This window comes from Parasteatoda tepidariorum, chromosome 7, assembly GCF_982258835.1.
Source record: "Parasteatoda tepidariorum strain Cologne lab strain chromosome 7, Ptep-v5.0, whole genome shotgun sequence".
NCBI lineage: Eukaryota > Metazoa > Arthropoda > Arachnida > Araneae > Theridiidae > Parasteatoda > Parasteatoda tepidariorum.
In genome coordinates this window covers 103,098,689-103,123,808 of record NC_141761.1, presented here as the reverse complement: position 1 = coordinate 103,123,808, position 25,120 = coordinate 103,098,689, and the positions used below count along the sequence as shown (strand labels likewise).

At 31.9% G+C, this 25,120-nt stretch overlaps 3 protein-coding genes across 4 annotated transcripts in view; 2 read left to right on the top strand and 1 right to left on the bottom strand.

The window, feature by feature from the left end:
* LOC107455846 (mitochondrial amidoxime-reducing component 1) overlaps positions 1 to 2,301 on the top strand; it is a 22,317-nt gene extending 20,016 nt beyond the window's left edge. Inside the window, exons 7-8 of the mRNA XM_043050924.3 lie at positions 1,109 to 1,180; positions 1,990 to 2,301. Coding sequence (XP_042906858.3) covers positions 1,109 to 1,180; positions 1,990 to 2,119 — 202 coding nt within the window. The 3' untranslated portion in view covers positions 2,120 to 2,301. The remainder of the gene's footprint in view (positions 1 to 1,108; positions 1,181 to 1,989) is intronic.
* Positions 2,302 to 3,292: 991 nt separating this feature from the next.
* Positions 3,293 to 18,130, top strand: LOC107455847 (mitochondrial amidoxime-reducing component 1). 2 transcript variants are annotated; one of them, XM_043050925.3, is made up of 8 exons: positions 3,293 to 3,416; positions 11,689 to 11,909; positions 12,015 to 12,194; positions 12,760 to 12,931; positions 13,083 to 13,226; positions 15,605 to 15,669; positions 16,980 to 17,051; positions 17,985 to 18,130. In XM_043050925.3, the coding sequence occupies exons 2-8, from the start codon at positions 11,701 to 11,703 to the stop codon at positions 18,112 to 18,114; spliced, it is 972 nt and encodes a 323-aa protein (XP_042906859.2). In that variant the 5' UTR covers positions 3,293 to 3,416; positions 11,689 to 11,700; the 3' UTR covers positions 18,115 to 18,130. The 2 variants fall into 2 exon arrangements, with proteins under 2 accessions (XP_042906859.2, XP_042906860.2); XM_043050926.3 differs by lacking the exon at positions 3,293 to 3,416 and adding an exon at positions 3,575 to 3,700.
* Positions 18,131 to 20,587: 2,457 nt separating this feature from the next.
* LOC107455849 (NADH dehydrogenase [ubiquinone] 1 beta subcomplex subunit 2, mitochondrial) lies at positions 20,588 to 25,077 on the bottom strand. Its single transcript, XM_016073564.4, has 3 exons — positions 24,783 to 25,077; positions 23,556 to 23,679; positions 20,588 to 20,747 (listed from the first exon to the last, which is right to left on the bottom strand). Exons 1-3 carry the CDS (start codon positions 24,869 to 24,871, stop codon positions 20,679 to 20,681), a joined length of 282 nt encoding a protein of 93 aa, XP_015929050.1. The 5' UTR covers positions 24,872 to 25,077; the 3' UTR covers positions 20,588 to 20,678.
* Between the last annotated feature and the right edge of the window lie 43 nt (positions 25,078 to 25,120).

Here is a 25,120-nt window from a genome sequence, read left to right as displayed (position 1 = left end):
TATTGTTTTTTTCAGCAATGTAATGTGGGTTCCGTAATATAATGTTGGTTCTGTAATGTAATATTGGTTCTTTAATGTAATATTGATTCTATAATGTATTGTTGGTACTTTAATGTAATGTTGGTTCTGTGGTGTAATTTTGGTTCTGTAATGTATTGTTGATTCTATAATCTATTGTTGATTCTGTAATGTAGTGTTGGTTCTGAAGGTTGCTTTGAGACTTATTGCAGTAAGTAAATGAAAATAATATAAGTAGGAGCACAAATAGGGGAACAAAAGTAGACTACCATTGGTTTCGGTTCTATAAAATGAACTGAATCATTCCTCAGAGTGAAACTCAAAAAAGTTTTTTATATCTTCTGCTTTTTTGTGTTTTGACACTGATGAGGGCTCTAGTTTTTAGAATCGAAATTAATAACATGTCCTTTTCTCTTCCTTTATTTATTTATTTATTATAATTTTTTTTTTTTTTGCTTTCTACATATGCAACACAAAATACAATCCATCCTCATTTTGGTAAGAGCAGTGAGACTTTAGACTAATCAGAAAAATTAATTATTCAAAGCTCATTTGACCTTATTTATTTATGGCTATTTGCAATATGCATAGGGCAGGGAAGGTTTATTGTAAATAACCTTATTAAAAGTCTATAAAACTAAGACTAAACATATTCAATCCGGGTAATTCCTTGCATATTTCCTAATTAGCCATATAGCATACAGGGTAATATAAACATACATTTGAAAATTGTATGCAAGGAATTTTAAGATAATAAGCCTTAAAATGTCAGACAGTGAAGAAAATAGTTATGACTGAACAAATAGCCTAGTGCATTGAATAAAGCCAAATTATTCAATTCAAATTATTCAAATATAGGAACAAAACGTGAAAATGTAATAAAACAATGATAATTTAATAAAACAATGGATATAATAGAGGCAAATATAGAAACAAAACAGAAAAAAATTCAGTAAAACAATAGATATAATAGAGAGCAAATATATGAATATAAAACTAAAATTGGTGAAATCATCTTTGGAGAGTATTTCAGGATTACGAAGAAAGCTTTTTTTCTAGTAATGCATTTTGATCTATGCATTTATTTTAGATGTCTTCTGACGACTTATGATCCAGACATAGGACATGTAACTCAGAAAGAACCTCTAAAGACGTTACGAAAGTATGTAAACTGGTCGTCTTTTAAATCTTATCATTTATGAAATACTATATATATACAAAAATACACCTTAATTAATGCATGATCAAAACATCAATAATTTTCATCCGGATTTGTATTTTAAATGAAAATATCTTTTAAGACAATAAGATTCTGTTACAGAATCAAATTGAAGTGAATTCGATTTTGTCATAAGAAGGGAGTAAATTTCGTTATAGAAGTGAGAATTATTTTTGTTACGAAACTTATTTTTTAACTTCCCATAAAAAAATGAACTGTAATTCCTGTAAGAGAAATTATATCTTAAATATAACATAAAATTAAAATGGCGCTCATTGAGTTTTGTAATGAGACGATTTCTGTTTAGTTTAATAAGTGCAAATAATTTATTAGTGCTTTTCGTATTAGGTTCGTGATGTGACACAAACGCCGTGACTACGCAGTTACCTCTATACAGTTTAGAAATAATATCTCATTTTATTCCAAAACAAATTTATAAAAATATAAAAAAATATTTCATTTTTTGAACGGGTTCAATTGAAAATGTATCATAAGAGATAATAATAAAGTCGAACCGTGAAGAAAAATGTTTGAGGGCTGCTTGAAGAATGTTGCCTCGAAAATTGGCATGCCAAATGGTGATGCGTTACAGATACTTGATTAAATAAAGAAATAAAATGTAAACACACCCATTATTAAATTTAATTCCTAAGACAAAAAATATTATTCATAATTTTCTCGATTAAAGCTTTATTTCATTTTATTGCTCGAAGTTACAAATTAAAAATGTATATTTATATATATTTTTTTAGGTACAGAATACCCGCAGACAAGGAAATGCGGAAGAAATTGGGCCCAAGAGCTTGTTTAGGTGTCTTATGTTTCGCACTAAAAGAAGGAACTATTAAAGTAAATGACGATATTTTTGCAAATTTTGATTAAAAAAGAAATTATGTCACCACTGGCCATGGGTCACAAATGTAACCCTAGCGCGTTTTTTTTTAATTATAATATGTGAAATTTACTCTACTTCACATTTCCTTTTTTTTAAATTTGTCTTCCTTTAAAAAATAAAAATTGTAATGTTTAGTATATTTTGAAAAATAAATGTCTTACATCATTAAGATAAACTAGTTTTTTAATCGTTAATGATGTTCTATTTTTGAAAAAAAAAATGCTATGTTTTTTGAAAAGTGGTCACTATTAACATTTTGCAACCCGTTATCACCTCTAAGTAGACATCGAAAGTAACCACTAAAATATTAAAAAAAAATTTATACCTTAATACCTTAACAATAATAATTATACCTTAATGAATTTTATAAATTATAAAATATTATTATACCATGTAGTTTAAATGATTTAGTGTTTACATTAGTTCAAACAGCAGGCATGCATTGCATATGAATGTGAATGACCGAAATTGGTGGTTGTTGACAACCACCGATGAATGTTGACATTCACATAGTCGCTCTGGTACGAAATATATACTATAGGTCTAGTCAAGTGAAACTGCAAGGTTTATATTTGCCCGATATTCCGTACAGTAATGTTTTTTAAGGTTTAGTGCCACTGCCCGGTATACATTTGCCCGGTATTCCCTACATCACTGTTTTCTCAGTATCACTGCACAGTATGCATTCAACCGGTTCTCCGAACATTGATGTTTCTCCTAATTTATCTTCAGCAGATATTAAAATATGGAGTAAGCATAATAGTATCAACGAATAAATTAATATCAAATCAGATATAATAAATATTTCGGACATTCTCCAAAGTGATTGTTGACATTCAGCGGTGAAAGTCAACATTCGCTTGATTTCGGTCATTCACGGTAGCGCATACACGGATTGTAAAAGACATGCTTAAACTGCCCTGTACCAAAATTCCCTACTTTTTCTCTACGCTCCTTAGTACGCAACAGTAATAATACCCTCACCAGTATTAGTGCACTTACATAAAAGTAATAATACATAAGAAGTAATAATTACAGAAAATTTTGAATTTCACTCCGGAAAATTCACTTTGCCCTAATAAATGATTAATTCATATCTTCCTATCCAGTAGATGGCACTATGTAGATTTTTTGTTGCACAATTACTTTTTTTTGAATTGTTTCACAACATTTAATGCCTGATAAACATTTAATACTTGAGATTATCTCTTCATTATTTACTGCATTTCTATCTATAATACTACTACTACCATCGAGTGGGAATTGTTTGATTTTCGGTGAAAAGTAAGTATCTTATTTATTATCAAATCATAATTTTATCCTTTTCAAAAATAAATGTCTTGTACAAAAAGTACAAAAAGAGTAGGTAAAATTTAAATATTTTGAAATACGAATAATTGTAATAATTTATAAAAAATCAAATATTTACGATTTCTTTTTCTCAATTTAATCATAAATTCAGTAAAAACAATTTGAGTTTGGACAATATATTGATAAACCACATTTTCCAGTTGTTTAGAATATTTAATGATACTACCATCGAGGAGTTGATTGTTTTTTCGTGAAAAGTAAGTATCGTATTCATTATCAAATCATAGTTTTACCTTTTTCAAAAATAAATATCTCGTATAAAGTGCAAAAATAGTAAGTAAAATTTAAATATTTTTAAATGCGAATAATTATAATAATTTATAAAAATCAAATATTCGTAAATTTTTTTTCTCAATTTAATCATGGATATAGAAAACAAAATTAGGCTGAAGACAATATATATAAACTACATTTTCCAGTTGTTTAGGTGTGAGCGTTTAATTATGCTGCCATTGAATTAAATTACGCTACCATTGAGTGGGAATAAGTATTTAGAAGAATTTTAAAAAAAAACTGTTGACGAAAATATATTATGTGATACATAATAATAAGAGATTTGAAGATGGTGTGTCATAAATTTGCACTTCGGCATTCGGCGGGGCACTTATAGTCATTTATACTTCTGAAATTTTAAACATATGCTGTCACATTGTTATACCAATTATTGGTGACGGAACTTGCCTTTTTCGAGCAATAGCATATTATTTTTCTTGTTATTAGCTAAAATTATTATATTCTCTCTAATTGATTTTGATAGTATTCTAAATCAAAAATTTAAAACTAATAAAATTATTTCTTTATTATAAAGTAATTTAATATTATCTTAGTACATTAGATTTTAAGATAAATTTATTTAAATCAGCGTCTAAAATTATAAATCGCTTTACAATTATTTTTTTGATGCATTAATATACTTTTATAAATTTAATTAATATACTATTATATGCATTGATATATACATTTTTACATTAATATACTATTATAAATTTGAGATAACGAAAGGAACTTAAAAGTTTTAGTAAAAGTTTTAGTTATCATATTAAAAGCTTAATGAGGACAATATGATGCATGGGTAAATTAAATTTAATTTATCAGTCGGTTTTGTAAGAAAAAAATATTAAACTACTGTTGTGAAGTCAAATTTTTTATATTAATACACCCTCAATCTTAAATGTTATTTTGAAAAATGATTACCAAGCAAAATTATCTATGCTCACTAATTGATCTTAATAGAATTAGGGAAATGATTGCGACGTGGGAACATCAAAAAACAAATTCAATTAATTTAATTAGTTTTAACTTTCGTAGAAAATAATATTTTGAAGCAGGAAACAAGAATTATTGAAAAGCAATCATAGGGGTTGGTAAGCTGCTGCGAACCGCGGGTTAAACATCATAGTTGATCCCAACATTTGTAAGATAATATAAATGAGTTATTGTGTTCAGAACATCGACGATAATCATGGTAGAGGACCGGAATAGCTGGGATGGTTGGGCGTTGGATTCGTGTTCGTAAGAACGGGAGTCCGAATACAGCCGGCCGAAGAATACCCGCGAGTTAAATGGTGACTGATGCACATTAAATCTGTTAGGGTCACAAAATCCTCCAAGTTCCCATAACAAATCAATACCTGTGGGTTACTGATCCAGGATATCCCTTGTCTTCTGGATAGGGTTCAAAATTACAAGGCTACAGAATTGAACATTGGTAGCCATAAACTCAAAATTGGGTAGGTTATTCAACGACGGTTATAAAAATAATCATCGTTGAGTCGTGGTGGCTCAGAGGAAAGAGCGCTTGAATTCCAATGAAGTGAACGGGTTCGAATCCCAGCGATGGCTGGTCAATACGAATCCCGCATCCGGCTCACACCGACCACAGTGCTGACGTCATATCCTCAGTGATAGATGGATCATGAGTTAGAGTCCCCTCGCCGTCAGGCTAATTGTGGGAGGATTTCGTGCTTTTCCTCTCTATGTAACGCAAATATGGTTAAATAGCATTAAAAACTCCTCCACGAAGGAAAATTTCTCCCAATACTTGTCCAGGAGTACTGTTATCTTTCAGATTTTACAAGGCTACATTCAACTGAACATTGGTAGTCGTAAACTCAAAACTGGGTAGGCAGTTCAATTATGGTTATAAAATAAAATAATCATCTTAGATGTTTGTTTTGACTGATTGAGAAAAATCAATACTTTTTGTCCTCTGAAGATAAGATTTCAATTATCTTATCACTGGAAGAAACTGGGAGTCAAATGATAAGTTTTCTTAACAGTTGTTTCCTCTTGTTAAACATGAGTAAACAAAGAAAGATTTTTAAATTATTAAATAAGTTTTAAAGTGGCATTAACAGGGAATCAAATCCGTTTTCAAATATAAGGATCGTGTTCTGAAATTTTTTATTTAATTCTTCTCCATTACTAGTCATAGATTAATCATATAAGGCAGTTTAATAAATAATTTCCCCCTTGGATATAAGAAGTGGACTCCCAAATTTTTTTCCCTACGCAACGCAGAATGTTCCCTTGTTTGTGTTTCGACCGTAATGTGTTTTCTTAGGGATTAAAAAATTACTGTGAAACTATTCTTATTTAGGATGAAGATAGATTGCCTAAACCTTTTATTAAAAATGGCTTAAGAGGATTGGCAGGGTAATGCTAAAATTTGCCCTGTCATTAATAGGGTGATGATTGAAATATTTGATAATTGTACAGTGCACGGAATAAAAAACCGGACCACTTTTAATAACTTTTTATTTAATGATCGGATCATTCGTAATGGTTCGAGGGGTTGTTGATCTCAAATATGATAATTAATTAGTGCAGACGATATTTTAAGTTACGAAATGAAACACAAAAACGTACTTTTTCTGAATAAACATACCTTTTAGACGGATTTGAATTTATGATCCCCAAAATATAGGGGTAGCCGGATTCTGGGATATATGGTCCCCATAGTTTGATCAGGAGAGCGTTCCAAAGCTTGGACACCGTATTGTTAACTTTACTTTTTGCGTATTTCACCATATCTCGAAATTTTTTTAAGCGAATTAAAAAAAATTTCCATACAAATGTAAAATTCATTTATCCAAACATAATTCCATGCAAAAAATAACGTTTAATAAATATTTATTACTTTTTATTATTTTATTTAATATTAGTCGAAAATTTTTGAATAGTAAGTTATTCAACTGTTTACATCATTTTTAGTGATATAACTTTACATGGCAAAATACAAAATTCGAGCGAAATACAGAGATGCCAACTGCTCTGGACAAGCCAAAATAATTAAAAAAACGGTAAATAACTGCAAAGAAAATTTTGCAAATATTTGACAATTTTTGCTAGCTTTTTAAAAGGTACATGGCTTTTTAACAAGGCTTTGTAACAAAAGCTCTATAAAGTGGTGAATCAAATAAGCCTACGAATTATTTAGAAACAGTGGTGGATAAAAATCTACTAAATTGAAATTATTAAACCAAGAATCACAATTGATGAACTACCACTTTAAAATATATATTTGCTGTCCGGAGCAAGTTGGCATCTCCTGAAATCGGTCAAATAATTCCAGAGAAATCCGATTTTTGAAAATACAACTTTTTTGAAACTCGATTTCTTAGAAAATATTTGACCGATATTACTCAAATTTTGTATTTGCCATGCAAAATTATATTCCTTAAAATGATGTAAAAAATTGAATAACTTGAGTAATAACTTAAATAAAATAATAAAAGGAATTAATACTAAATGATTTTTTGTATGGAATTAACTTTTGACTAATGAATTTTTTTATAATTGTTTGCAAGAATTTTTCAATTCGCTTAAAAAGTTCTCGAGCTATAGACACATACGCAAAAAGTAAAAATTAACATTATGTGTTCCAAACTTTGGATTGCTCTTCTGACTAAACTATTGAGACCATATTTCCCAAATTGTGGCCACTCCCTATATTTTGGGAGTCAGAAATCCGAATCCGTCGAAAAAATGTATGTTTATTAGGAAAAAGTACGTTTTTCAGTCCTAGAACGCGGAGATCCGATCATTAGATCAAAAGTTATTCAGTGTGGTCCGTTTTCCATTTTGCGCACCGTACATATTGTATTGATTTAAAGAGCAACATTTTTTTACTGTGAACTATGTTAGGTAAAATTAATACATAAATAAAAAAAACACAACAAACAGATAATACTAAAATTATAGATAATATGGAATGGGTTATTCGATTTACTACTGTAATTAAACAATCATAGTGCAAATGGAACACCAATAAAAAATTATTTATGGAGGACAAAAACAAATAAAAAAATGGGGATTCGTGTGCTTCGGTAGGAAATATCAAATCACAAAATTCAGAAAGATCATTCAGCTAATTTAGATTTCATATCATTTTATTTTTGAAATAAGAGATAATAATTTAATCTTTCTACTTATTACAATTACAACCCTTTACTGAGGCCGCCGTCAATACAGACTAATCTTCAGAAACTAATTTAAAATTATCATTAGAGCTAAAATAAGATTTTGTAGAAACTGAAATTTAATCTTTTTATGTATTGTAAATACATGTCTATTTTCGTGAGTCGACAAAGAATTTTATATACTTAGTAAATAGCAATACCTAATGTCACCCTATAGCTGGACTATCGGCGATGCTGTGAGAAGATACTGGGGATTAATGTTCCGAAGACGGGTCATCATAATTTTGATCCTTTGCAGGGGGGATGGAACCCTCGCTTTGGTAGCCCGATTACCAGCTCTCGAAGTAGAACAGCTTAATAAGGACCGATACCACACACCCTCCATCCCATCGCAGACTGATCAAAGGGGTCATCTAACCACTGACTGACTGCAGCTAGTGCTGCCTGCTTAACTTCGCTGATCTACCAGGAACCGAGTCTTACGATCCTTGCCGGACCATATTCAAATATGATAAGAAATAACATTTTTGGAAAGTAATACAAAATAAATGTATAGATTGTAATTTAGTTACCTAGTTAACGCTCAATAAGGAAGATGACAGCCTTCATCAGACAATAACAATATCCAAACTTGCTACTTATGCGAATACATATTTAAAAAAAAATTCGTTCGTAAGCGTTGTTAAAGTTGGAGGAGTAACAAAAGAAGGTATTAAATTAAACATTTTGTTTAAGGGCATTGTTATCCCACCAAGCTCTCAGAACTGTGAAAGTAGAAGGTTCAATTCCCACGGTGTTTTATTGTTTATTGATACAACAAACATTTGAAGGCTTTTGTGCACAATTAAGGCTTATAAGCCTTTATCAAGCAGGACAGATAGCACAATACAGACGGACGGCACGAAGACACATCCAGAGAAAGAGCGGGATTCGAATTCGCTAGCTCCAAATATTGCAAGCAATACCGCTCAGCCAGGGAGGCCCCACGGTAACCCTTGGTATATTTTAATGATTAGCTAGTCAGAATTGTGAAATACGTTCAACGTTTATAAGCGAACGGCTTATAAACTCTTCGCAATTGGAGATCAGGTAGCACTAAGTACAAGCAAAAGGTCACAAAGAAGAGTTGCTGATTCATTCTATATTTTCTTCGATTTAATGAAAGGTAATAAGCCCACTCAATAAGCACTTAATTTAGGTTTAAAAGGAAAAAAAATAATTTAAAAAAAAGAATACATAAATTTGCTGGTTTGTAAGAGCTTGAAAGCGGCTTATGCGCCTGTCTCATATTGGAGAACAAATAGCACAGACTACTGTTGGGCGTTACAAAGGAAGAAGGAGCTCATTTGTGCTATCTTTTCTTAAATTTGAGGAAATATTGTGAGGCCCTCTAAATGCACAAGCCTACTGATTTATACATAAGGTCTATAGAGAATAACAAAAGGGATGCATAATTTTGCAGACTTGTGATCATACGGCTTACAGGCTTTTGCCGAAGTTGAGAACAGATAACGTAAATTACAAACGCACTTTGAAAAGAGTGAAGGGGGGGGGGGGCTCAGAAGAGAGATCCCATTCCCTTATTTTTATGTCCCTCCCCCCCTTGATTCATACACTGCTCCCCGTTATCAACTAAATAGTGTTGACACAATCAACTCCTTCCCAGGTTATAGAATAGAGCCTCTTGGCAACAAGCTAATAGTGGAAAGGTTTCATGTTTTTCCTTTTTTTTTTTTTTTTAATAACGCAACTAAGTGCACTCCAATAGCCCTTAGACGAATTTGCTCGGAAATTGATCCAGGAGATTCCCTGTCTATGTAGTCAAGTTCAAAATTCAAAGCTATGAAAGTGAAAATTAAGATAGAGTTCGGTAGCTGTTGCCGTAGGCCACTAAGCCAAGGGGTTAGATTATTTTCTATGGCCAAGAATTCGACCTCTGCCAAACCGATACGTCACACCCGTTTATAGGGCGGATCCATTCATTCCTCCACAGATCGTAAATTTGACCTAAACCAGAGAACGATCATTATCCAACTCTCTACGCCCAGAGGTATAATTTGTTATGGAAGCAGGGAGGACTTTGTGACACGGAAGCAGATTTAACATGCAGCAGTCACCATATACTACACAGGGAGTCTTCAGACTGCAGGATTCAAACTCCCGTTCTCACGAACAAGAGTACAGCACCCTGCCAATCAGCCCCGAAACAATGATTAAAACAGTGATTTGATTATCCGAATAATCGCCTTGAAAAGAGCTGTGGTGGCTCAGGGGATTGAGCGCTCACCTCCCAATGAGGGAACCGGGTTCGAATCCCAGCGATGACTGGTAGATAGGCATCCCACTCGCTCCAACCCTAGTGCTGACGTAAAATAACCTCAGTGGTAGACGGATCATTGGTGAGAATTGCCTTGCCGGCAGACTAACCGTGGGAGGTTTTCCTATCCTTGTAATTCAAATGCGAGTTAATTCCATTGAAAAGTTCACCACAAAGGCCAATCCAGGAATTCTTTTGTCTTCTGGATGATTTTCAAAATTACAAGACTACAGAGTTGTACAACGACGATTATAAAATCATCTTGAAACTGATTTGAAAGAGTGATTTGTTGTGATTGAAAGAAAATTGATTCAATGTCGCCACCAAATCATGTTCTTTCATAATCAATTTTGGTTGCTTCAAATCAGGAATTCATACTTTTATTTTAATTAATGCAATGAAATTAAAACTATAGAATTTTCAAAAAATGAACATAAATCGAAAGTTTTAAAGATAACCAATATTTTTGTAAACAGCAGTTAGTTTTTATAGCATATTTCTCTAATTTATATGTATCTATCTCAAAACAACTAATTTAAAGCAGAGATTCGAAACACTGATTACAATCACTTTAGTAAACTGAATAGATTCATATTTATGATTCGTTTTTCTCAACTTTACTTTAACAGTTCGATAAACAATGCACGAAAAAAAGGAGGTACCATGATTAACTTTTGATGTAATGATCGAATAGTCACATACTAGGACAATCTTAATATTTCGCGGGACTAGCCTTAAAAAATGTAATAATTAATTGATGCAGACGAAATCAGACAAATAAAACTTACTTACTCTATATAAACCTATCTTTTTTGGACTCAAGTATTGGGAGAAATTTGATCTTCGTGGAGGACTTTTTGATGGAACTAGCCCGCATTTGCGTTACCTGAAGAGGAAGACCACGAGAATCTCCCACGGTTAGCCTGACGGCAAAGGGACTTTAACCCATGATCCGTCCACCACAGAGGATATTTCATGTCAGCACTATGGTAGGCGCAAGCCGGATGCGGTTTTGTATCGACCAGCCATCGTGAGATTCGAACCCGGTTCACCTCATTGGAAATCGAACGCTCTATCCCCTGAGTCAGTTCGGCTCATGGAGGGGGCAGGTAAATTTGAATCTCTTATTGTTAATTTTACTTCTTTTCGTATTTCTCTGTATCTCGAGATATTTTTTTTTAAGTGAAAAGAAAGGTTAGTACACGCACTTAGTTTATTCAAGGGTAATTCGTTAAAAAATAATAATTTAAGATAATAATTTATTATTTTTCGATTATTTTATTTTATAATAGTCGAGAAAAAAAAATTAAAATGTAAAAAATACAAATTTTTACATCGTTTTAAAAAAAGAAATTATAAATAGCGAAATACAAATTTTGAACGAAATCGGTCGAAAAGCTTCTGAGTTATTTTAAAGTTGTTAGTAGTTTGTTGTTTCTCTTAAAAGGTGAATAGATAGATGGCTGGTTGGAATGGCTGGTTTGTTGTTCCCGTGCTTGCCATCGCAGCTATGGGAGCTTTGATATGGAAAAAGAAACAACGAGTGTACCAAAGAGTGGGACATGTGAAAAAAATATTGTTCTTTCCAATGAAATCCATTAGAGGCATTGAAGTTGAGGAAGGAAAATGCACAAAATTAGGACTTGAAGTAAATGGCCTTTTAGAACGGTAAGATGCAAAATATATAAAACTTTATTTAAACACATAAAATTATTACTATATATATATATATATATATACACACTCATACTATTTCCTTACATTTATTTTCAGTTCATTTATGCTAACATCTGAGGACGGTGCTTACGTAACACTAGAAAAAGCACCAAAACTTGCATTGCTTACTCCAAAGTTCGATGGTACAAATCTAGTCATATCTGGTCCGGAGGTTGATCCTTTAACAATTAAAGTACAAAAAGCTCCGGATCCAAACGATAAAATTATTGAATGTCGGTAAGTTTGTAAATGGGTGAACATATTAAGTAACATTTCGAAAACATACATTGCATGTTGAGACAACATATTTATACATATTTTTAAAATTACTTTTTATAGATAGTATAATGACGCCCGGTGGCTGAGCGGTAGCGCTTCGCGCTGTCGTGCCACAGGTCCTTGGTTCGATCCTTGGGCCGGGCAAGGCCGACTCAGCCTTTCATCCCTTCAGTGGGTCGATAAAATGAGTACCAAGCATGCTTGGGAACTAACACTGGGGGTTCCGCGTTCGGCTGACCACCTGACCGGAACATATGCTCCTGCACCCCAGAGCCCAAGGTCAAGAAAACTGAGATGGGCACAGTCGGCCTTGGCCCTCTTAATGGGCTGTCGCGCCACTGAGTTAGTTAGTTAGATAGTATAATATAAGAATTAGCATTCACTAAGTTCACATTTGTAAAAAATTATGTGTTGATAGCGTACACCATTTATTACGTTCACTCTTTCATAAATTGCAATGACAGGTAACGTTTAAACTAATTAACTAGTTTATTAACTTATTAATTAGCCTTACTTTTTTTAGGTTGCGAGTAGAAACTGCTTACGTAGTGGATTGCGGAGAAAAAGCTGCCAAATGGTTTCAGAATTGTCTAAATATGCCGAACGTACGGTTAGTGCGATTCTATCCGGAATTTCCAGGGAGACAGTTCTTTGAAAAATTTCCATTTTACGAAAAATTGAGACCGAAAAATTCCGTAAGCCCAGCTATTTATTTAAATATTAACCCCAGGTGAAAACACAACTATTATCTGTATGAGAATTTGAAAATTAGAAAATAATTCCTTAAATTAATACTTCTGCTGTTTGGGAAGAGATGAGACAAAAATTGGAATTTTTCTCTTGCAGATGTCACTGCAGAATTGGGCACCTTTCCACATCATGTCCCAACCTTCGATTGATGATCTGAATACGAAACTGAAAGACAATCACGTTTCTGCCATCAATTTTCGACCAAATGTTCTGGTGGATGGATGCCATCCATATGATGAAGTAATATATATTACTCTATATAAAAATGTATTGTATGCAATACTACAGTCGGACCTCTACTTAACGAAGTATCTGAATCCCGATAATAAGTTTGTTGTATGGAAAATTCGTTAACTAGAAAATCACCTTTTGAAATGCAAACAACACAAAACAGGGTTTAAATTCATAAACACTAGACATAATTAAAATCGCAATTGATGCACCTTTATCTTGTAAACTAGTATTTAATATTAATTTTATAAATCTTAACCATAAAAGAAATCTGCATGGAAAGCAAGAATAGAACAAAACATTATCCAGTGTGACACTATCATGCTACATACATACATTTTCAACTAAAAAAAGTAACGTATAAAATTATAACTGAATTTATTATAAAAGTCATTTTAAACATACATTACCACATGCGTTCCTAAGCTACCGATAAAAATCCGTTAATTTTGTATGAGTTTTTCGTTTAAAATGCAAACAAAAAGGGATTTGACTGCTTTCTTGGCTTTTTTAAGTGGCTTCGAAAATCAATTCAAGGTCATTTATGTAGTAAAATGCGTTAACAAGTTTGAAATGTTCTGAAATATTTTGGGAAATAGGGAAAGTGGATCTCAAAGAAAAGTTCGTTAAATAGAAAATTCACTTCGCTATTTGGAAGTTATTTTACGAGGAAATTTCAAAAATGTTCTCGGTCGCACGAAAAAAAATCGCAAATTGGAAGTTCGTTAAATAGAAGTCCCACTGCATATTATTACATGGTGCAATATAAATACAATATGAGGAAAAATTAACTCCGTTATCCCAAGAAAGTGATAAATTATTATTTTTCCTGATTCTTCATTAGAAAAAAATATTAAATCCAACTTTTCTATAAATATTATATTGGGTGTACAAATAAGTTCCCGCCGTTCATCACAAGATGGCACAACCAGAACGTTGTGTAGAAATTGACTGGTGTTAAACGTCTTATTGTAAGTTTGTTCATCTGGTAACAACATGACATTAAAGTATTAGTGATTCCGTATCAGTTATACGTAATTGTTTTTGTGCAAAAATGTCAAGCTTTGTGCCAAATAAGCGTCATTTGAGGGAACTTTTGATTTACTTCTTTACTTTGAAGAAATATGTAGCTGAGGTGCATCAGTTGCTGGGTGAAGCATATGGTGAGTCTGCTTTATGTGAGAGAAGTCGTCTTGAGTGGTTTAAGAAATTGAAAAACGGTGAGTTTGACTTGGAAGCCAAAGAACTCAGTGGAAGGCCGAAATTGTACGAAGACAAGGAATTGGAAGAATTATTGGAAGAAGATTCTCCCATACGCAAAAAGAACCTGTTCTTACATTACAAGTAACTCAGCAAGCAATTTTACATTGTTCAAAATCGTTGGGAATGTCTTAAAAACAAGGAAGTTGGGTTCCATACGAACTGAAGCCAAAAGACATTGAACGTCGATTTTGCTATTTGGAAACACTTCAATGGGAAATCCTATCCCACCCTCCGTATTCGCCAGAACTTGACCCTTTAAATTATATCCGGTTGATGGCACGTGGTTTGTCTGAGCAGAAATTTACACCATTTGAAGAAACCAAGGAATGGGTCGATTCGTGGATATTCCGGAAAGAGGAAGAGTTCATTCGACGTGGTATCCGAATGCTCCCAGAAAGATGGAGAAAAAGTAGTGTCTAGTAAAGGAGAATACTTTGAATAAAAGATAATGTACCGTTTTTTCACAATAACTTGCTAATTTTTGATAGAAAACGGCAGAAACTTATTTGTAGTCCCAATAGATATTAAGATTATTTATGGATTATTTTTTATAGATATTAAGGGTCTTATCCAGAATTCTTTCACTCCTCCGTTTATAAAAGTTGGTCATTCTTAGAGAAAATTTGCATACCTGACTTACTCCGCCATGAAGCGGTTGTAATGTTTATACTTTCTACTCAACATCACTGCCTACTAGGTCTTCTTTTTTTTATTTGGACGTCTGTTTAAAATTGGTATCTGAAGTCAAAAAGTAGACAGTCGAAAATTAATATCTGAGAGAGAAAAAAAAAACAAAAAAGTTTCCGAAATCTCACAAATCACTATTGGGGAAGGTGGGTATAAAAAAAACCTCGAAACTTGTTTAGTTGCCAGTTAAAATATGAAGTTTATTCGAATAATCGTCTTTCAACTACTTCCTGTTTCCTTCAGCAAGCAAATAGCATCTAGTCATTTGTTGAGTTTCGACACGATTTTTTGTACTTCCTCGCCAAAATATTAATTTTTAATCGCCAATAAGCATACTTTAATTACTCTTTTGGCAAGGTTTCTCCTAGATTATGAAACTTTTAAATCTGGATTAAATATAAAAAGGTTGACATTTAATAAATAAAAAATATTTATAGGATTCGTGGGAGTTCATAAAATTAGGTGACGGGGCTGAAATAATGAACGTTATACCATGTCACAGGTAAGTATTACTTATTTCTTCACTATTATTATTGAAGTTAATAAAGGTACTGGAAGCTAAGATATTTTTATATACCAGACACAAGCTAGATAGTCTGTCTGGTTAAATTGTTTAAGCTAGATTTTCGATATGAAGCCGGTTACCCCACCTTAAATACGACATACGCCACATTTTTCTTTAAAAAAAATCGATCGAATTTCAAAGTCTGGGTAAGATTTAATCATACCCTATATAAATCAAACAAAATTATAGCCTTTCAAATTTGATCACAAATCAAATTTTCTTTCTGCGTTTAGTAGCAAAAAACGTAAGGAAGTTAGGTCACATCATAGCGATCAAAAATTGCATAGCAGACCCATGACCGGTGGTACCAATATAAGCCGCTAGGTAGTTGTTGTGCATCCCACTACTCCAACCATCGGGCCGTGGATCAAATAGTACCTGGCAGCCCAAGGAACATTAAACCCATTTTATTTCGAACGGGTTTGTACGACTTTCCATAGGACAGTAGACGTCATCTAGAGCAGCATCAATACCGTTGCAATTCTATTTTATAATTTGAAGGCATGTTTAAATACAATTAAAATTATTTTATTTTATAACTGTCGTTGAACAGCCGACACAATATTTTTCGGATTTACAACAACTAATGTTCAGCTTCGTAGCCTTGTAATTTTGAACCCAATACAGAAGATAAGGGGACTGCTGGATCAAGTATTGAGAGAAATTTGCCTTTTTTGATGGTACATACCAGCATTTGCGTTACATGAAGAGGAAAACCACCCACAGTTAGCCAGATGACAAGGGGACTCTAACCCATAATCCGTCTACCACTGAGAGTATTTTACGTCGGTGCAAGCCGTATGCGGAATTCGTATCGACTAGCCCTCGCTGGGATTCGAACCCGGTTCACCTCGATGGAAAACGAATGCTCTATCCCCTGAGCCATCACGACTCAATTAAAATTATTTTATTTTATATTATAACCGCCGTTGAACAGCCGATGCAACATTATGAATTGTACTTGCCTAGTACAACATTTGCAGAACGCATGACGTTCAATATAAATTTCCTTATTATTCGTGTCCTTTCAAACCTTGTACCTCTGAAACCACCTTCAACAGACATTTCACGTCATAGGTTGGTTAGCTATTTTCAACCCTACTTCCTATAAATGTGTAGCTTGCTTCATTTTAGAGACAGCCTGTGTATTTTGTTGAAAATATTTACATGCTCAAAATTTATTTTACACAATTTAACCGTACTTTTCCTTTGATTTATTTGATTCAAAATATTGTTTTACTCCTTAGGTGTCCCTTAACAACGTTTGAACCAGAGACTGGCATATTATCACAAAAAGAGCCATTGGTAACACTGCGGAAGTGAGTGATTTCGTGTTTACAATTTTTTTTATGCAAGATTATAAAAGCTTTTTCTTTTTTTCAACTGCGAAAGAATTTGCGATAACAAAACTTCCTTTTAGTGCGGAAAGAAATGTGCTCTGAATTAGAGCTCACATTTCTATCTGAAGAAATAAAAAAGACAAGGGGTGTCGAGGACAATTTGTCACAAGCACAATTCGTCGCACTCACATCGTGTGGCGAGCTCAATCTTCATGGCCACAATAGTATACTGACATTTCGCGTCATTTTCTTAATAGGTGCCAAGGTCACAGATCTCAGGGGCGCTAGATAAAGATTATTAAATCTTAACAGTCATGAATAGCTGTAACAAACTGACAACAATTATAACTGTACTGTACTGTACTTTATTTACGTCGCACCAGAGCTGCACCATGGGCTATTGGCGAAGGTCTGGGAAACATCCCTGAGGATGATCGGAAGGCATGCCATCGTAATTTTGATTCTCAGTAGAGGGGATGGCTCCCTTGTTTTAGTAGCCCGACGACTTGCGAGAGAAGTCGAACACTTTACGGTAAAACAGTTTAACGAAGACCGATACCGCTCACTCTCGGTTCCTACGCAAGCTAATCCAAGTGGTCATCTACCCGCTTACTGACCGCAGTCAATCATGCTTGACTTAGGTGTTCAACTAGGAACCGTGTCTTTAAGATCAGTCCACTACGGGACGACAACAGTTATAAAAATAGCACATTAATTTCTAAAAAGGGTTATTTCGTGTGAATACAGAGTACTCGAAAAACAAGTTTTATTGCGGTCTTAAAAGGCCACCATGAAGGTATTATATAGTTTATCAATCTGCGTACGAGTATCACGGTAAAGCCATATTTAAGAAGCCTATATTCTAATTATTCGTCACACAAAATTATTATAAACGCTTATTTATTTTTTTAGGTACAGGATACCAAAAGATCCAGAAGTTCAGAAAAAAGTTGGTCCCAGACCGTGTTTAGGAGTTAATTGCATTGTTTTACAAACAGGAACAATTAAAGTGAACGACGAAATATTTGCCACAACCATTTAACCAATTTAAACAAATTTTTTTATAAAAATTTTCAAATGAAAATAAAAATATAACATATAAGTGGGCTCAACTTATTCAATGCACAAAGAAAATTGAGTAATATTTCAAACTTTTACCTAATATAGAATTCCCTCGTCATGTCACAATTAAAAATATTGCTTTTTCAGGTCTAATAATCTGTATCACGTGCAAGGTGCATCTCAACTTACAGGGGTTTACCTCAAAAATTTCGTTAGTTTTTATAATCCTTGTCAAATATACACAATGCGCCCAATAAAAGTCGTTAATAGATATTTAATTTCATAAAAAACAAGGTTTAAAATCACAAATGGTAAAATTTTATTAAAAACTACAAACGCTTTTTATTTTCATAAAACTGTGGCTTTTCTCCATTTTCAAAATAAGCGTAGACTGCGCTGGTTTTAAATAGGCTAAACTTGACTTAACACTCATGAGTAACAGTTGCAAACTCACAGTAGTTATGAAAATAGCACATTATTGCAAAAAAGCATAAATTTATATTACGACGGAGCCTTCAAAAAACAGCCCTAAACAAAACATGGTTTCTCAAAGCACTTTCGCCAAATAAAATAATAAAAGTCACTGTTTAAAAGCCTTAGACTTGAAGCAAGCTATAATTTTAAACTATAGTAAGATGACTCATCTTAAAGCTTTAGAAAGGACAAATAATATTCTAAAATTATTGAACTTGGCCAATTGGGCGATATTTTTCCACCAAGATGAACAATATCAAAGATAAGCTGAATTTGACCAAAAAGTCAATGACTTACTGTTGCAAACTCAATACATTTATAAATATAGCATATTATTTACAAAAAGCATTATTTTATGTGACTACAGATCCTTCAGGGAGAGTTTCTACACCATCAAAAACTATAGAGTTAATGACCTTACTGCTATACCATAAGTCACATATTTGGAAAACAATATTTTTTTAAATATTTTAATTTTGTCATTTTATTTTTAACTGTATATTTATTGCTTTTAGTATGACGTAACCTCTGTCGGATTAATGTCCTAATGTTGAAGGTGTACTATTTTAACACCAAAATACATAGAGGTTTTTAATAAAATTTTACCATTTGAGCTTTTAATGAAACTTAATTTCATTACAAAGAATTACTCACATAATTTTATAGACACTTAAGCAAGGAAGCAACAATACTGCTATTAATATCTAAGAAATAACTACTGTGGAAGGTGAAACAGAAAGTAAACATCAAAATATTAACATCCTCTACAAGAAAATTTCCATCTTTTTTTAATTTTTAAATATACCTTATAAAGTTTATTATTCTCAAACAATTCATAATTAACCTTATTTCCCTGACATAAATTAAATACCTAACAATTATGAATCATCATAGTCATAATCCATAATTAATAGATCTCTCAATATTTGAATAAAATTGAAATGAATCTAAACAAGGTGGTTAACGCTTTTTGAAATCACGAAATACATAAAATTACCAAAATTTAAAAATAGGTGACGGTATTAGAAGAAAGACATACGAAGTCAAGAAATGATTTTTAATAAAATTTGATGCTGCTTGTAAGTAGTAAACACTCTGTTAAGAGACTTCGTTCCCCATCTTGGAAATTCGATTAAAATTTTGATTTTTCAGATCTTTTTTTCTTTTTTTTTGCTCTAACCAAATTTTTGAAAATAGTATATCATTCCATCAAATTATACTTTAAAAAAAAGGCAGAAAACAAGACGTCGTTTTTTTTTCTCCAATGTAAAAAAAGAAAGAGAGCTGATTTTAGATTTTTTAAAATTGGCTTCAATCATAGTTTATATAGATGACAATAGATTTGGAACATACTATAAAATTCTCTTAAAATAAAACATGCAAAAACAAAGAAATTTTTCGAAAATTTGAAAACAAGCAAATGTGGAGAACAAAAACACGCTGATCGTATAATTGAATAAGAATAATTTTTTCAGGAAAAATCCAGTCAAACTCATAACTCTCCTTCTGATTAAGTAACAACCTTGTATTTTACGTCTTTAAAAATAGTAAAAAGAAAATATTCAACTTGTATTTTATGTTTTTAAAAAATACTAAAGAGAAAATATTAAACTTTTACTTTATTTTTTTAAAAATACTAAGTAGAAAATATCTAACTCTTATTTTAAGTTTCTAGAAATACTGAAAAGAAAATATCCAGCTTGTATTTTATGTCTTTAAAAGTACTGAAGAGAAAATATCCAACTTGTATTTTATGTTTTTAAAAATACTGAAGAGAAAATAATCTTGTATTTTATGTTTTGAAAAATACTGAATAAAAAATATCCAACTTTGGCTTGTTTAGAATTTTTACACTTCCTCGTCGGTCGACACCCGTTTTACAATTGAATTTAGTTGGTATGAAACAGGCCTCTTAAATTATGCATTATAATCATAATAAACAATGAACTTGATCAATTGATGTGCATACAAAAACAACATTAAAGCGGATAAGATTTATTTATTTCACTAATTTCAAAAAAGAAAAACACTTTTCAAGTACACAGATTTTGTATTTACATAATGTTATGCTTATAATTCTTCTACTACTCCCAATTCAGCATCAGTCCATTTGTGCGGTTTAGGATATTCAAATTCACCCTGTAAAATAGTTAATATAAAATATAAACCAGGTAAAAGATGTTGAACACAAGAAAGCAAATCAATTGAGGGTTTTTGTAGTAGTACTGGCAGTAGAATAGTTCAGAAGAAGATTTAATTGAAGGTAAAGTGAAATTTCTTGAAAAATTATAATGTCTCTGGAAAAGATCTTATTTTTGTCTTATCCCTCAATATAATAAATTTATTTTGCCAAGTCATTAAATTTTTCAGAACTCAGTACATGTAAGTATTAAATAATAATTCAAAATGGAAGAAGGTTTAAAGAGAAACAACAATTGTTAAAAAAAACTTACCTTTTAAAATCATTTTAATTATTAATTGTGAATGTCAAGAAAAGAAAAATAGGTAAACAAGTGTAAAAGTAAGGATTATTGATTTTGCCAATTAAAATTTTGCAAACAAGAACCTAATAGATATTTCCACATCAGCTTGAAATATTTTAAGTAAACAGCACAATTCTTATGTTTTTCCTTCACCAATATGAGAAAAATCAGAATATGTTAAAAGATTTATATGTCTAATTCCATATGTCGGCTCCAAGCTCAGGTGAAGATGTAATTTCTTTCCTTTTCCGCACAGTTTTTTTAAAATAACAATAATGTACTTGGCAGGGAAGTTTTTCACAAATTCGTCCAAGTAGCAAACCACTTAAAAGGTTTTATATAGTCAACCAGACATGTAACTTAACTAGAATAAAATGTACTGAAATAGCATGCCTATACCAGTCTGCTAGCATATTTATTGAGACATTAATGAATAAGCACACGAAAATATGAAAAACACTCTTCAAAAATTATGAAATGCAGTAAAACTACTGAAAAACAATTTGTCTGATCAATACTAAATGATTGTGATACATTAAGTGGGATACTTGTAACAGGATAAGTAAAATACATGAAAATCCAATCATTTGATCAAAAATTATTTACGCTGCTTCGTTTTATTTTACCAACTGTAGATATCAGAATTATCTTAATACCATTCAAAAAGATAATAAATTTAACACTGAGTAAGCAGGTGATTCATTTGGGGGCCAGAGTTGTCACATTGCACGCCCAGAAGAAAATTAGCATTTATTTTTATTCTTAAGTAAATTTTAATAGCTGTGCTAGTGTATTAGTTGTAGGCATCGATATAATGCAAATTAAGTTGCAAATAAAAGCTGTATGTTCTGTGATCTTGCTCACACATTCATCTCCTAACTACACGCTGTCTTCAAATAAAGTCTTGCAACAGGACTGGCAATTAAAGCTTGAAAAGAAATAGAATCTAAATTGTCTATCTGATACATTATTTCTTGAAAAAATGAAGTAAGTTACCATTAACTGGAAGACTTATTAGTCGATTGATAGCTATCATTAGTCAGTTGTCCACTACTACCTTATTACTTTTAGAATCAATGAATAATTTTCATTTTCTTCTCTATGTTCTATGAACAATGATACTTGCACATTAGAAATTAAAGTTATTGATTATTAAAGTTATTAGCAGTTATTGATTTTCGGGACAGCTCCAACAACTTTTAAAACTAGAATGTAAATTAGATACCTATTTAATAGGTTTTGAAATACCCTGTACTTGTTGTACTTTTAAGAAATAGCTTTTAAAGCCCTTTATTTGGAGGAATGTTCTTTAATTTTGATATTAGGGTTTTCTTCCTCTTTAAACCATGTTCCTTAAGCAATATTGGTTTTTGAGGTTGCAGAGATAAATCCTTTAACATACTCAGACTTTATTTACTTATTACTATTTTTTTATAACCGTCGTTGAACAGCAGACCTAATGTTGGGATTACGACTACTAATGTGCAACTCTCTAGCCTTGTGATTTTAAACCCAATCTAGAGGACAAGGGATCTCCTGGACCAAGTATTGGGAGAAATTTGAATGAAATTAACCCACATTTACATTACATGGAGATGAAACATTGCATTAAATTGCGTTGCTTGGAAAAGAAAACTATGAAGACCTCCCAAGGTTTAGCCTAACGGAAAGAGGACTCTAACCCATAATCCGTCTACCACTGAGGATAATTAACGCTTGCACTGTGGTCAATACAAGTCGGATGCGGAGTTCATATAGACCAGTCATCGCAAGGATTCAAACCCAGTTCACCTCATTGAAAGGTGAATGTTCTATCCCCTGAGCCATCAAGGTTCTCACCATACTCATACATACCTGCCAACATTAAAGAAACAAAACAACAGAGATTTTACTGGAGACATTTTTTTGACTATGAGTAAAGTGTTTTAATACATCACGTAAATCAAAACTTACATTTAGCAAAGTAAAAAATATATAGGTAAATCTTAATCTAAATATTTTTTTAAACCATTATTTATAATTACTTAAACTATTAACACTCAACATCAATACTAACAATAGCACCATCTGTTGAGGAAAAAGCGAAGTGTTTTAACCATCAGCAGATATTTTATCTCCAGTTTTTCTTTTTTAAATTCCTTCAACAAATACGGAGAAATTTGAGAGTATACGGGTAAACAGGAGACATGGCAGGTATGCTCATAGGACGAATCTCTTGCAGACTTTTTGTTTATTACATTAAAAGGCATGATAAAAGTAGATCAAATAAATAAATTAGAACATAAAATAAATTAATTAGATATTTAAATTCTAATGACATTTTCGGAAGTTATTAGATTAAAGTTAATAGCCACAACTTGAAATAAAAGCATATTACCTAGTAATTAACAAATGTTAAAAATCAGTTTTAAAATGAATTTTAAAAAAAATTACATATAAAAATGAGATTAAAATGAAAACTTACCACAATGTGTCCCCAATCATAATAACAATGGACAAAAATCCACCACCACATGAAAGCATTAAATCCATCAGCAATCCAAAATCTATGCCTTGGAGGAGCTACTGGTTTGGATCGATAAACCCACCTTAAAAATAAAAAAAATACTTCATATAAATATTAACCTACACAAGGCCTCATATAATTTGAAAAATGTTGATAGCCAGTAAAATTATTTGTAGTCCTTCTGTTCTCGGTTTTTCTTTTCCAAATATAAAACAAGTAGATGTTTGCCCGGGGTGGTTACGAGTTATACCTTTAGAGTTGGTCACTTTCTGTGATGTTTTCTTTCGATTCTCATTGGCTGCTGCTCGGAAGTTGCCAAGACTAGGCAAGTATTCTGCCACAGATCACTATACGGAAATCTCCCTATGACTCGTAGTCATGGCCAGTCCAGTTACATATTAAAAAAAATTTATAAGTACAAAACCATTTAGTGCACTGTCGATCGTAGTAGGCACAAACAGGTTCAATACGGAAACGTTCCCACAGTTTCATGTGAACAAAAACCACTAAGTGCATAGTATTGTTAAGTTGTTTTTAATCAAAGAATTTATTTTCAAAAAATTAAATTCTTTCCCAATATTACTATAAAGGATTAAAGGTACAAAAATTAACATATTCTCTAATCTTTCACAGTACAGAAATTCATTATTACAACGTGGAATTGTATTAAAACATTTAAATTAATTGTTTAAAACATTAAATTAATCTTTCACAGTACAGAAATTCATTCTTACAACGTGGAATTGTATTAAAACATTTAAATTAATCTTTCACAGTACAGAAATTCATTATTACAATGTGGAATTGTATTAAAACATTTAAATTAATTGTTTAAAACATTAAATTAATCTTTCACAGTACAGAAATTCATTATTACAACGTGGAATTGTATTAAAACATTTTAATGATGACAATGAAAAATGATAAACAATAGGAAATTATTATAGGAATAGGAATGATATAGTAAATCCCACTCAGAGGCATGTTACTCCTGGTGCTATAACACCAAGGGCACGTTTACAGTATGAAAAACAATGCCTACTATCATTAAATGAGATAAGAAAAAAATTAGCAATAAATTACTAAAGAAAAAGAAAAATTAAAGAAAGGAAATACTGAAATAAATAGTAAGTAATAAATGAATGTATTTATAGTAAGTAGTTAATTCTTCAATTAGAAACTCACGCTTCAAAACCGCTATTACGCTTAGGAATCACTTGTTTAGCATTGAAATTTAGTCGTTGAGTAAGTATTCTTGAGGCTCTAAGTATCATTTTACTTCGTGTGAGTATTCAATTGAAACAAAATTCTTTTCAAAACTTTCGTCCTCTAAAACTTAGAAACTCGGACGAAAGTGTAAATATTTATTCCAGAGCCAAAGAATAAAACTGTTTAACACTGTAAAAACGAGTTTACTGAGTTTTTAATCTCAATGATGACTAAACAGGCATATTTGAGCGGAATCGGAATAACTGGAATTAAAAAAATATTTTTGCGAACTAATTTAGTTCTTCACTTCATTT

Coding starts and splice junctions, on each gene's coding strand:
- LOC107455849 (XM_016073564.4), bottom strand. CDS start 24,871: ATGATACTTAGAGCCTCAAGAATACTTACTCAACGACTAAATTTCAAT. Junction 23,680..24,782: donor CGTAATAGCGGTTTTGAAGC/GTGAGTTTCTAA, acceptor TTTATTTTTAAG/GTGGGTTTATCGATCCAAAC. Junction 20,748..23,555: donor ATGATTGGGGACACATTGTG/GTAAGTTTTCAT, acceptor ACTATTTTACAG/GGTGAATTTGAATATCCTAA.
- LOC107455847 (XM_043050925.3), top strand. CDS start 11,701: ATGGCTGGTTGGAATGGCTGGTTTGTTGTTCCCGTGCTTGCCATCGCA. Junction 12,195..12,759: donor GATAAAATTATTGAATGTCG/GTAAGTTTGTAA, acceptor TACTTTTTTTAG/GTTGCGAGTAGAAACTGCTT. Junction 13,227..15,604: donor GATGCCATCCATATGATGAA/GTAATATATATT, acceptor AAATATTTATAG/GATTCGTGGGAGTTCATAAA.